This window comes from Melozone crissalis, unplaced genomic scaffold (genome assembly GCF_028551555.1).
Source record: "Melozone crissalis strain CALT ecotype California unplaced genomic scaffold, PUWL_Pcris_2 ptg000006l_1, whole genome shotgun sequence".
NCBI classification, from domain to species: Eukaryota; Metazoa; Chordata; class Aves; order Passeriformes; family Passerellidae; genus Melozone; species Melozone crissalis.
The window spans coordinates 41,116,305-41,130,669 of record NW_026535784.1 but is presented as its reverse complement, the minus strand read 5'-3'; the positions used below and the strand labels follow the sequence as shown (position 1 = coordinate 41,130,669).

At 40.9% G+C, this 14,365-nt stretch overlaps 1 protein-coding gene across 4 annotated transcripts in view; it reads left to right on the top strand.

Moving 5' to 3' along the window:
* LEF1 (lymphoid enhancer binding factor 1) overlaps positions 1-7,018 on the top strand; it is a 71,892-nt gene extending 64,874 nt beyond the window's left edge. For 2 of the 4 annotated variants that reach the window (XM_054291951.1, XM_054291934.1), the window contains one exon: positions 5,081-7,018. In XM_054291951.1, the coding sequence (XP_054147926.1) occupies positions 5,081-5,160 (80 nt within the window). In that variant the 3' untranslated portion in view covers positions 5,161-7,018. The remainder of the gene's footprint in view (positions 1-5,080) is intronic. The other 2 variants (XM_054291960.1, XM_054291942.1) reach the window with 1 other exon arrangement.
* Positions 7,019-14,365: the final 7,347 nt, after the last annotated feature.

Below are 14,365 nucleotides of genomic sequence, written 5' to 3'. Positions count from 1 at the left end.
ATTATTCCATATATCAGAAGATTTAACTGTTGAGATTGTCTTTCAAAGTACTGTAAATGCTAACCTATGTTAAATTGTGGCAGACAAAAAGATCTAAAGAGGAAACTGTACCCGTGTTATTTCTTTCTTCTGAAAGAATCTTCACTTATTGCTTTACCAATACCTCATGTTCTTCTCTGTTACGGCAGGTGAAAAACTGAAGTAGCAATTTCAGTGCTCCTAGCTCTCAGTATAGAAAACAAATAATTTTAAAAATAGTCTCCTGAATATTTATTATATGCCATAAATATACAGAAAGGAGACAAGCCTGTTTCTTCCTCCCTCTTCCTCGCCTTTAGGATACTGTTCCTCTTTAAGAAGCTGCTAGAGACAGCTGTCTAGAGGCAATCTGGTTTTTATTATAAACATGGTGCCTCTCTCCCCTCCCACACCCAACAGGAAAAGCATGTCTTGGGTCTTCCAGTAAGATAATTTAAAAGATTCTAGCTAAGTGATAAAGCTGGTAGTTTTGTGCTGCCTACACTGGTGGCCTTTGATAAGAGCCACACCTGCTTGGCACCATTGCCGTCAGCTGCACAAAACGGGAACCCTAAAATACCTGGGCGTTTTCTGAGTTGAAACTAATCTGCTCTGGAAGAGGCCTCTGGCTTGGGAAGGCTGGGGGAGGAATATTCCTGCTGCTCACTTAATGCATCTAGCTGAGGTCAAACTGTGAGGACAGAAGTTAGGGCTCCAGGCTCCACCTGTAGTCAATGAAGAGGTATTTTAGGGGCAGCTAATTCAGGGCATTTAAAACAACAGTGAATAATTTGCTGTTGGAGTTTCCATTCACAGTTAGCAGCAATGGACTGAGGTTAAAAGTAGCAAGGGTGATGGAGGGGTTAGACAGACCAAGAAAAACTTCATACTAATATAGTTTCAACATGGCAGCATCTGTTACAGTTTTATGGTACAATTTTATGTCATTTCTTTGGATACAAAGGCAGCTTAAAAAGTTTCCTCTGCTGCCTGCTGGTATCCAGCTCTTACAGAGAGGGCTTTTTCCTGTCTCCCGTAGGTCTCTCCATCCATGTTTTGTAAGAGCTTGTGGGACCCTGCAGCAAATTGGATTACTTAAATGACTGGGGTTTTGTTGGGAGGTGCTTTTTTTGTTTAGAAACAACAAGGGTTGTGGAGTGTTTGTTTGTGTTTGCCCTGAACATCTCAAGGATCTGGTTTGGGCTAAACCCACAAACCATGGCACAGCTGGGCAGGAAGAGGAGCAGACGGCAGCGCCGGCTTCTATCTGCTTGTGCCTGAAACCCTCTCCAACTCTGCTGTTAAAGAAAATACAGAGGGACTTCACAAACACCACGAACTGCCCTGATAAATAATGACCTGGTTTTGCATAGCTGGCTTTCTGGAGTATTGAATAAACCATGGCTGGCAGTAAGTCGAACATATCTGTTTTGGACTTACAAAGAAAATGACAGTTTCAGCTTTTGGGTCCCCGAATTTGCCATGTTGTTTGAAGAACTGTATTAAAAGATGGGTTTGGATATGAACTTTATTCTTTTAAAAAAAAAATACATGTAACTGCCTGTTGTATGTAGTCTTGTCTCTCCTTAGAACTATATCCAAACAATGTGATAGGTAAACAGTGTGATACTGGAGAGCATGTGTCCATGTGTGGAATAAAAGTGTAGGAAAAAAAGTACTTAATTTAAGATGTTTAATATCCCTTGCCCTCTGTGAAGGGTTAGGTATCTCTTTTACTCAGTACTTATTCCTGTACTGATCTGGACATTCCTGACTTTCTTCAATAACCTTTTCTGATTAGCATGACCTGGATGAAGCTGCATAATTCTCTCCCTTGTTCTAGAAAAGTTAAAAGACCAGAGGAGGAGAACAAAACTTTTACAGACCCACCCTTCATCCATCTCATTCTGAAGCATGGGGAGGACTTCTGATCCCCTCAGCCACTGAGCCCAGGCGTGCTAGGAGAATTTAGTTTTACTGCAGCAATTCCTGAATTAGTTTTACCACTTCAATAGTAAGGTCTTCTTTTTGCACTTCATTATTCTTGAATCTTATGTCTGTTTCTTACTCGAGGTGTTGTTTTCTTTTTCTTTTTCCCCTTTCCTCCTGCAGTCAGATGTACACTGCAAATGGCACAGACAGTGCCTCCTATTGTGGCTCAGGCTCAAGACTTCACATATGTAAAATGTGACTTGCAGCACTTTCTTTGAAGCCTAACCACAGCCAGGGAGCTGTAATTGCAGTCTTTGATTTGTGCCGACTTCGCTTGTGGATTGGGCTTTGCTAGGGCATGCCTCGCCTGGCGAGACTTCAGCTGCAGCCCCCCAGTGAAGCCTTAGATGTGGGAAGTCTTCAGTCTCCTTAGCACATGCCTGTGGTTTCTTGAAAAGAATCCTGATTTGACCTGTTTTATATCTGTAAGGCAACACCATCATCACTCGTATTTTTTAGGTATTATTTGGTTTATCAGCAGTAGAAGCAATTTCCAGCGTGTAGCCTTAATGTGCAGCCAGGGAAAGGCTGGGTTCTAGATGCCGTTTTCAGGATAGCTACTCTGTAATTTGCTGTACTGCTTGGAAATAAAAATACGTGGGGCTTCCCTGTGCCTGTCCCCTTCCAGAATCACCGTGGTGTCTGCAGCTTCTCTGGAGGAGCTGGACATAGTTAGGAGCTATGGAAAGGAGGCAGGCGTTGCAGTGCTGCCTCTGGATTGAGAAAGAAGCAATGGCTGCTGTTGGAAAAAGCTGAGGGCCAGAGCAAGGCCACGGTCGTTATTTTAACCTCCTGACTTCAAAGACAGCTTGCTGGTAAGGGAAGGGGGGAGGAGGCAGGGAACCATCTCAACAGAAGAGCATTTCATTTCCTTCAGTGAAGTAGACATTCCTGGCTGCTAATGGGGAGTAGCTCTGAATCACAGCGCTTGTATCAGACTGCTGTGAACTACTGGCCTGGCGCCTCAAGGCCATTCCTCAACAGGAAGCTGAATGTTTTCATGTAAGACTGAGAGGAAAACCTTCCCAGGAAGAGCAACCTGGACCAAACCTTTGAAAATCTGGGATGAAAAGGCACAAAATAAATATAAAGCTGCAGGGTGCTCTCCCCAGTGTTGCTCTGCTGTTTGCTTGGCCTCTCTTTCGTGCTCCTTGGAAAGGTAGAGCCCTTCGTAGCTCTTTGATCCGCACGTGTTACGGAGCACTGTGCTACTTTATAAAAAAATTAAAAAAAGGCAGGAAGCTCAGGAGGCTTTTTTTAGTTGGGACATGGGCTGGTTTTATGAGGAAATAGGAATTGAATTAGTCAATACAGACCACCTCTGTTAAAACTGCTGGTTTGCCAGTGGACTTTTAGCTGTTTAAGAGGCCTCAGTGGCTTTAAATGTCCTTTTGTGGCTACCAGCAGCAGGTGTGAGCTATTTCTTATGTATCAGGGATGGCACTATGTAGGCAACAAGGGAGTCTGCATTAAATCTAAGCTATACAGAGCAGTTTGCTATCAATACATGCTGGTCTTTTCTACCTTAGTCTGCAGCTAAAGTTAAGTGTCCTCAACGTTCCTTTCTGCTGTAACAATAGCCACATGGGTGACCTGATAAGGAGTCAACTTGTTTAATAAGATTTTGGGACCTGGGCTTATGCTGATCAAATTCAAAGGGTACAAAATCAGTTTTAGAGGCTTTCTAGCCTGGACTACATGAGGCAGTGTAGCTCCTTACTCAGGAGCTGCCAGCTCCTCAGCCAGTATGAGTGAAACACTTTGTGTGGCAATGGTTTACACGGAAGCTGCAGCAGATGGGAGGTGGGTGCTTAGTTATAAATGGCCCTGGTTAAATACTGCTGAAATGTAATGTAATGTAAATTTTGCTGATTAACTCAGCTTGTAGCTCTTGCAGGCTTAAGCAGTCTATCTATCATTATTAGTCTAAAAGCAGTTTAACTTGTGGTTTAAACCATTTCTTCATAAACTTGTTCTGTCTTGCCTTGTGTGACTCAAGGTGCTGGCAGTGTATCTATATGTGACTAAGCATTTTGTCTTTCTTCTGGTGAAAATTCGTTTACCTTCTCCACTGAACTGCATTCTTGTGCTAATTTTGATCACTCTCAAAAGCTTTGCTCACCAAACCTTCTATTTGTTAGGCAATTGAGTAGTACATGGAGACCTAGAGGTTAATGTTGATTTTTCTGAAATACCAATAATCCCCAAACAGTTACTGGAGAGCATGTGTCCATGTGTGGAATAATGTCTGACTTGTTAGAAAGATTTTGGGTGGAGACTGTTATAACTCACTTGTCTGGATCAGAATGGCAAGGGTGATGGTTGAGTTGGCAATTTCATAAATCAGCTGATGTAACCCAGAGACCTAGACTGTGCTCTTCTGGATCAGCAATTCCTATTAGACCTGTACTGTGGGCCATTTCACATGCTCTAAGATTATAAATCCTTCCAAGATCTAGGGAACTTTACTGCTAGGGAGGAGGCCCATGGGTCTTACACAGCTGGAAGATGTTCCCTACTCCACTGAAGAGCAGAATAAATCCTCCCCAGTCCTGAGGATGGATGGTAGAATCAGTGTTCACACAAGCCTCATCCACCACATTGCTCTACCAAACTGCTTGCAGAAGACAGCATTTTTTCATGTCTGCAGGGAGTAGAGCTTGGGGCTCTGAAACAGAGGTTTAATTGACCTCAACCACTGCACTGCAGTACTAAAGCCTGAGGATGTCTAATTTTGTAATGGTATCTGGGTCAAATGTTGTAGATAAATGAAATCCACTACTAAAGGGAAGAAATTCTGTAATATGCTGGATGTTTAAAATCCCACCTTTCTAGTTGGTATCTCTTTACAATGCAAAGTACTTTCCATAAATATAGTTGCAAACTTCAAGCAAAAGCAAGTAGTAATAAATTCTGCATTTAACTTTGACATTGTAATGCACATTCCACTAATAGACCTGTAAGAGTTACAGTGACCCATCACCAGCTTGTTTGAAGAATTTATTTTTTTTAAGGGCTCCAGATAGTCTTTATCACACACTCTCTCTCTCTTTCCTCCTCTTCGCTGTAGGTGGGAAAAGAAATGCTTTCTCAACTTGCAAAGCAAAGGCGGCGACACCAGGACCCCTTCTGGAGATGGAAGCTTGTTAAACCCTAGGTGTGTCCTTCATCCACACAGACCACCCCAAGGAGTCTGTCTAGGATGTCATTCACCCTGATGTCACTGCTAGAGACACTGAATCATAAAGACAATCACTGCCAAAATCCTTCACTATCACGAGGTCCAGCCCTGATATAAATAGAGCAAATGAGCTCCTGGGTCAGCAGAGCAGCTTTTGTCTTCACCTCTGCCTTGCACTCTTAAGCCCCCATCTCATCTGTGTCCATATTGAGTCAGCAAACACAGTAGCATGGCTGTCTGTGCCTGCTTCAGCCAGCAGAATTCCGCAGACCACAGCTGCCCCACACAGCACATCAAGGGATGGAATTTGCCTGGACCAGGATGACGTGCTCAACCTTTTTATTTAATGGTGCGACAGGATCAATTTTGGTTTTAGCTTTTTTTAAGAAACTTGAATGCTTTTATATTTTAACTTTTAGTTTGTAATTTCTTTGGTGTATATTTTACTAGGTATGAGCTTAAACAAGTGTCAAAAATCTGAAATACTTTTTAAATAAAAGGAGTTTTTCTTTTTTTTTTTTTTCTTCCAGAGGAAAAATCTGTATGGAAAAAAGGTGGCTGTTTTGTTAAACTATTTGTAACAAATAGTGGCCTCTCAGTCTATATAATACAGTGTCCTATAGAACTAAATAAATGTAACAACAGTCAGCTGGTCAGTAGACATGTTAGTCTTGCATCATCTACTCTGTAAACATAAGCAATACATTCAGCAAATCTGACTGCAGTGAGTTCTCCTTCTCACCCATTCCCCTTCTCCTTGTAAAAAGCCCAGCACTTGAATTATTACTTCAATTGTTCTGTATTTGTATCTGTTTTTGTTAGCCTGTTAGTGGGATTTTATGCCAGTTGTTGAAATGAGCATTGATGTACCCATTTTTTAAAATAGTAAGGCACAGCCTTTGCCAAAAATACTGTCAACCAATTTTTTTTTGTCATTCCAGTTTGAGTTAATGTGCTGAGCATTTGTTTTTTAATAAAAGCTTTGTAATAAAATGGAATTTAACTGTCTTTAAAATTGGATTAAAAAACCATCCAAAAGTGGGTTTTGGTAGAAGCAAGCTCAGGAAGGCACAGTCAATTGTAAGGCTGAAGACTTTTGGCTCAGTCTTCTGTTGTAGGAAATACAGTGTGTCTGGCTGTTTGCTCACCTGAAGTGATTTTGGAAAATGACTTTTTCTTTGAAAAGTGAGCAGAAGTCTCAGATCCATAGCAAGAATAAGGAATGGGGATGGTCCCTTGTGCTGCTCAGTTAGCTTTGGCCGAAGTGGAAGTATTAAGGATCCCTCCATCATCATTTTCCTAGCAAAATCTTAGGGAAGGGCAGTGGTTTTAAGCTGATGATTACAAATAAGGATTTGCTTCTTTCTGGATGTGCTCCATGCCCACACAAGAGGTAGAGGCCTGCAGTTAAATTTGTTGTAGCTGTATAAATAATTCCTCAGTCAGGGACTGAAGCTGGCTGCACAATCAGCTGTTCAAGGCCTGGTTTCATGGTCTAATATCCAGAGTCAGCATGGCCTGCCTACTGCCAGTGGTGCCTGGGAGATGTTCCTGCCATAGCAAGCAGCACAGCTGCCTCACCTCTACTAAGGGATGTAAAAAAACCAGACACTGGAGCCACAGGTGGAACTACTCCACCTGTTTTTGAGTGGGAAAGAAATATTATGAACTGTATGTTGAATCAGCATTCTTTATATTCCAGTTCCCAAATCTTGTTTGGCATGAGACTGGACTGAGTCAAGCTTAAGCTACAAGAAATGACATAGGTCAGTTACTGCCTAAGGAAGCTTTGGAATTGAATTGTTTATAAATGACCCTTTAACTCAGTTGCATAAGAAATTTCATAATTAAAAATGTTATAAAACAACTTCCTCTTCAACCAGTGTGCACTGCACACATGCACAGTTTTAAGGCTGTAACTAGCATATTAGTTCTTGCAATATTTATTTCTAGCAACTGGTGATTACGTTAAAAAAAAAAAAAAAAAAAAGAAAAGCAAGTGACCAGGCTCTCAGATGGCAGGAGAAAATATCTCATGAGAGAACAGCAACTGTATACTGGAGTTTTGCAAGACTTGGCTATGTTTCCATTCAATTATCCCAGCCTTTGCTGGAAACCTGTCTGGCTTTTGGTTTGGGGTTTGGTTTTGTTTTTTAAAGGGAAAAAAGGCAAGTACTTAGTGCTGTAATTGTTCTAAATCAAAGATTACTGCAGTGAGATCTGCAAATTACATGTTCCAAAGACAACAGTTCTCTTTAGAACTTTATAAAACATGACTACTGTTTAGATTTTGTAATGGCTATTTAAAGAGCCATTTATCCATTCTGAAAAAAATTGTTCCAAATGGAAGGGTCAGCTTCATGTAGCACATTGTCCCCAGTTGCCTGCCTTAAGGACGAAAGGTCTTTCAGCTCTAATAGTGAAGAAAAAGAATTTGGGAGCTAAAAATAATACCTCTGCTGTTAACATACAGTGAACAAGCACCATGTGTTGGGCTCATTCATAGATCAAAGACCTTTCACACACAGCAGCTATGGGAAATGTTAACTTATATGCAAGGCTTAGGATGCTGCTGTGAGAGCACCTGAAACAGAGTAACCCTGCTATCCTGGAATACCCCTATGACTTGGGTCTGTGTCCACTCCCTGCTAATTGGCATTTGTTCCTGTGGGACTAGGTTTAAATCCTTGTGACATGGAACAAATTATTCCAGGTGAGAATCAAAATCAGCACCTAAATTCCTGATGTGCAATTTAGGCAGACATCAGAATCTAACCTTGTCTCTTTTGGGTGCCTGAGGAGATGATTATCATGTATTTCCCACAGAAAACATCTTCAAGGATTTAAATGTTCCTACCTAATGGCTGAGTTAATTATCCAGACACTTCTGTACAAGCACTCACAAACCACTCTCTGCCCTCACACTTGGTTCTGTGCATGCTCTAAAAGCAGTTCTTGCACGGATCACAGCACGGGTAGTCTAGTTCATGAACATAGAGCCTAGGAAACACACAGCCTTCCCCCTCCCCTCACCAAAACCAGCAGATACAGAAGAGGGGAGTTGAGCCAGGATTATTTACAGCTAACCAGGCCAACCTCACAGGATGGTTTGGCTCCTCAGGCTTCTGCATCGCCTGGACCAGAGCCATTTTCCCTGTGTTACATAAAAGAACAATGCTTCAGCTGACTTTGGCTTCTTATGCAGCAAGTGATGACAGATTCACTAGTTGTGCTTATAGGGACTCACCAGCTCTACTAATTATCTTCTGTTGTAGTTTCCACTTTTTAGGCAACAGAAAAGGCAGTCACTTAGTTTGATGGCTGGTCAATTTGCAGCAAATGTAGGACCTTAGGGACCCAATGCTTGCTCCAGGCTCTAGGACAGCAGAATCCACAGCATTTGTCTGCACTCCTTTGAAACCACTGCAGTGCACAAGGCTTTGAAGCACCCATTCTGTTTCCTGGTGGCCTCCTGCTCTCATCTACCTGGCAGCTAATCAGGCTAAAGCAAGACTGGCAGAAAATGAAGGACACTACTGAGATTTAAGAAATGCCCTGTAACCTCTCCCATAAGGCAGCTGCAGGTTTTTCCCTTCATTTGCAAGAGGACTAACATGCAAGGGAAGCCTCTCCTTCAGAACAAAGACCTAACACAAAGTAGAACAGTAGAGGGGAAATAAGTAAGTCCATAAATAGCCAGAAGTCTGTCAGCTATGAATACCTTTCTCCTAAGTCAGGTCAGTGAAAAACTACTGGGCTAAAAAGGAAGGCAAAAGGAGAAGCTGTAACAAGAAAATGGTTGGCTATAAACACATTCCAAGATGAAACCAAAAACCTAGAAAGTATGCCCAAACACATTCACTTCTCCATGACACATCAGGAAGAGAAACTCTGGATTAGTGTATGAATTTACCCTTTGAGTCTCCTCATAGATATGAAGCTCAAGTTTAGAAAGCCAAGCAAGCAAATGGGTATCTGCCCAGGAAAAGGAACATATGTGCCAGAAATAGGGGAAATGAACCTCTTAATCACCAGGTTTTGGCCAGGTCAAAATAAGGACTCCCCATCCTCCTAGATAAACAGTCATGCCTTCAGGCCATGGATTTTAAATGATGGCTTCTCTTTGGACACTCCTCCTGCAACAACCATGCCCTCCCTGAATCACAGATGTCTGCTTGGCTGAGATAACAGTCACTGCATACCTGGTCTGGGAACCTTAGAAAACCAAGGTTTTCTTCCTGTGAACACTGTTCTACAAACCACATTTGGTAAACTCACCCATCCCACCTTCCAGAAACCCAACAAATGCAAATAAGCAACAGGTTCATTAACCTGCCAGCTACAGAAAATCAGCATAAACCAACAGAGCTAGGAGAAGAATTTCTGCTTCATACTAGAAGAGCAACTCACCCAAGAAGTGGTCTGTTCATTGTGCTGAGAAAAGGTAACTGACATAATAAAATCTTCAGCAGAATAAGAAAAATAACATACTCCAAAACTTAATGATAGTCAGAAGAGTTACTTGGACAGGCCATTCTTTGAATTTGTATAAATTTCCTACAGCTAAGAAAAGTGGCTAAAAAAGTCCAACAGGATATCTATTTGGCTGAGTTAGGACATCTCTGTCTTTTAAGACAGAGAAGAAGGCACAGAAACAAGGACTCAGATCTTGACAAAGCAGAATTCTATACAAGGATTAGTTCTTCTGGGCACCTGCCTGTGAAAGCAAAGTGCTGGGTAACAAAAGAGGAAACAGCACACAGCACAACATGGCAATGACTACAACCCTTGACTGAAAAAAGCCCAAGATGGACAAGATTCTCACATTCTAGTCATTGCTTTTGCTACCCTGAAATATGTTTCCTTTTTACTCTTCTCTGTGAAATGTTTAATTTTGTCATGATTAACATCAGCAGCAACAATTTCTTTCATTCTACAGTCTATTAATGCCAAATTAATAGGTTGTAATCATATTTGCAAAAAAATCATGACAGAACAGCTACTGCTTTTTTCCTGTAAAGACCTGATAGCTTCAAACTGTACTCAACTTTTTATGACAATAACCTGAAAGAATTCACAATCAAAACATCCTCATCTAATAACCCTCAACAAATTTAACCATGAATGGTTTTAGCCACTGTTTGAAAATTCAAATTTTATAAGGCAGATTTCACATATGGTCAAATTTTCCCTTTGAGTGGGATTGGTATAACTGCATGACCCAGAAATCAAACCGCTCACAGCACTTAGTTAATCACTGAGCAGTCTAATTCTGCCTATACTGGTACTAATATTGAATTGTTTAGTAAGTGTGAATTTACTGAAATTACATACTGAAGCAAATTGCAAGCCATTTCTCAATATTCAAGTGGTTTATTCCCTTCTTCCTCTAGTCCATTTGATTTTACTTCTACTCTAGGTCTCTTCCCTTCTCTCCAGTGTTTGACTCACTCCTCTGCTCTTGCCCTGCCCTCATTGGCAGGAGTTCCCTGCTGATGGAACAGCTCTGCTAACTGCTCTTGCCCACTCAGAAGCAGTCCCCCCTTTCCAATGACCTAATGCTGGATTTCCTATGAACCTAAAAAAAATTGACTTAAACTAGCACAGGTCTAACACTTACACTGTATTTTCATTCTGTCCAGTTTGGAAATAAATACAATTTGAAGGAAGAAAAGGGAGAAAGACTATTTTCTAGGCAAGTAAAGGAAGAATTTCCCTGCATATGTGTTCCCCAAACACATTTGAAGGATGGTAGGTACCTCCTTAGCTCCCAGGTATGTTGTCAGGATCAGATACAATTATATGTAACTCATGTAAACCACAGACAGAAGAATTAAGAGCTATATTAAATGAGACGCATATAGCTACACTACAGGTACAGTTGTCATAACAGCTACCACACAATTATATAAATATGGAATATACTGTATTTATCAACCAAAATCCAAAGAATTCTTCAGATCACCTTACTCCAGCAGTTGTCTCACTATCTTAACCCTTTGCCATTTTTGGGTGGGAGTTAGCTCAGAGGCAATGGCAAGGAAACCCAGACAAGAACAGATAAAAACAAAGCACAGAGAAAGCTGATGGGACAGGATTTAAGAGTTTCACCTGAAGTACTTTCTATTGGGCACTACTGCTACTGTAGCATTTACACTGCCATGGCCCCAGGGAAGTGTGGAGACCCATGCTTAGGCTGAGGGTGTAACAAAATAGAAGCAGCATCTCACAGAAAAGATGAAATGGAAAAGTGCAAACACCACTTCCAACCACTGCCAACACATCACTCTCAACTGAACAATGAAGACTAGGTAGGACTTTCTCACCTGTCCCTTTACCAGATTTCATACAGTTTATTTTAGACATTGTGGCCAACACTTAATTAAATAAAGCAGAAGACAACTCCTAACCAGGATAGAAAAGTCTGCCACATTCTTCACAGCATACAGGAGTTGGGGTTGAAGGATGTCCTTGCTAACTCAAATCTTGAAATCACTTCTAGTCAAGGGTATCTAAAATCCTCTAAACACAAGCTGGATTTCCAGCTGCCAAATATCAAACTTTGTTACTTCTCTCTCCATTCCCCAGCAGATTCAGCAAGTTCTCCAAAGCCACTTCCTTGCCTGCAGAAGGTAGAGAATATGGCACTCATTTTAGATTGATTTCCCAATTTTTATATAAATCTGTTGCAAGTTGAGCTATGTGCCTGTGGATTAGCACTACTCTCATAATATGAATGACACAAAATTCTGAGTCAAACTGATATCAGCAATAGCTATGCCTAGTCTTATCTGTCACTGAAACAGTTCATTCCCTAAAAACACAATAAAAGCAATTTTTCAAAGTAATAGTTTTCACTAGCAACTTTCCTCCTTGTAATGTCAGAAATGTCCACCACTGTGGAAAAGCTCTGGTCTTTGCTAGAAAGCAATGAGTCTGTGGGTAAAGATAGTGCCAATTGTACAATCATTTGACATACTCATCACTGCTTGCCATTATTCTCCCCTTCCACCTCTACTTCAAATATCACATGTCAATAGGCTAAGCAATGATTTCAGCTGTAAACATGTGCAAATAGTATTTTGAATATGACTCTGTCTTTGAGGTAACTATATGTTCATCTTTTGATCTATGACAACCAAATGTTCTTACAAATTTAGATCCAAGTAACAATACTGGCTTCAGTTCATAGATTTGCCAGTTAAGCGTCAGCTTAGGCAACAATAGCTTTCAGTCTTTGCCAAAAATAAAAGTCCCTAAGAAAGAGAAATACTTCTTCCTCAGTTTTAAGTAATGTTTTTATTTAAAGCAATTCAAAAATGGTATCAGGAAAACCATTTATGTGAAATTCATAGCATCTTCTCCCTGTCCCCCCATATTCTCTCCTATTAAAAGAAAAAAAATACCATTTTAAAACCCTCATATCTCTAGTACTAAATTAATTAAATTCTGCAAGTATCTCTTCTTTCTCTTAAAGTACGCTATTTAAATGGCTATTCTCAATCTCACACTTCACACACACTGCCGTGTTCCTAAAAGCACCCTGACTGGTTTGAGAATCCACAGCCTCATTCAAATCAGCTCCCTCTCAATAAACTACTTCCCTGCACTCTATTTCACCCATGCTCCTCCTCAAAGAACTTACAGACGTCTCTTAAGGCACTTAAAACATTATTGGGGTGTCCCCTGCTCACTGTGACACTGATGTCACAGAAGCACTCAGAAATCCATCCATAAGCAGATGGGATAACCCTCTGACTCAAAAGGAAGAAAAAGCAGGGTGAAGAAATCAGGAGGCAGTACTTTTTTCCAACCCTCAGAAGCACAGTCTGATTGCTACTGTCTGAAGTTACTAATTAGCAAGAGCAGAATTTTGTTCCTGCAAGGAATTGTGTTTGAGAAAGTAGACAAAGAGGAAACAGAGGAAGAAAAGTATGAAAGTTGCTGTTTTCTTTCACATTGTCTCAAGAAATGAAAGGAGGTGGGAGAACTTGCCATCAAAGTCCGTGCCAGCTCTTTTCTAATATTCCCCATTATTTTGGAAATTAGGTTCAATATTTAAAAGTAAACTAGGGCCCCCAAAATCAGGCTCTTCAATAAATACTTTCTTAAAGTTCTGAGAGGGATTTCAGTGCTGAGAAGAAATCACAGGAAGCTAGATGCCTCATCTGTTTAGGCATTCTGGAAAACATCACTAGACTTCCAACTGAAATAAAAGGCTTTTAGAAATTTCACCCTAAACTGCAATGAAAAAAGAATTGCAACATCAGCTGTAAGGAACCCATTAGCCCTCTTGACATATTCAGAGAAATAAAGCATTTGTCAGAAACAGTTTACCTTTTACAACCCCTTTAGAGAAAACTAACAACTGAAAAGCCTCTGAAATACAGAAGCAGTGTATCTTACACCTGCTTATGCTTATGGCTGTGTGGGAGTCAAAGCAGCAGGTCTCAAACAAAGTTAATGTAAAGTAGCTGAAGATTCTGAGTTGAAGCAAGGGCTTTCTTCCAATGACTGCAGTGCTCCAATCCAAGTCAGGGCACCACTGCATGCCAAGGAGTCAGGGATCAGAGCGGTCCCTTCCTTGGATTATACATTACTTACACAGGTCCTGCCACCAACAGAGCACAGAAATGTCAGCCTGAGCCCAACCAAGATCCACTTACTGTAAATGTGTGGTTTTACCAATTCCTATTGCAAAAATGTTTAATAGGCCCATTTGAGTATGCAAAGATAATTAAGGAAAAAAATGGGGGTTTTATTTGGTGCTAATTCACCACATGCAAATTCCAGCTGTTTACTGTAGACCTACCACCAAGCATACACTTCTTCCCACAGCTCATCAGAAAGCCTCTTGCTGGTGAAAGTGGTTAATCCACAACATTTTTGTTGCTGAAGCCAAGACTCCAAATGGGGGGTTTAAGTTACTAATGACAAAAAACTTGCATTCTTTAACTAGCGAATACTGTAAGGGTTTCTCCATTTACAGAAAACCGCCCAGAAGTGGTTGCTGGCAGAAAAAAATGGACCAGAATAGAAGAAGCTGTTACCAGGCAGGACAGAGATGCACACAGCAAAGCAGCAGCAAACAACAGGCTAGGAAAAAATCCTGTTATCTGGCAGCATGGGACAGCCAAAGTAAGCGACAAGTTCCTTAGTGCCCGCCAAGCAAAA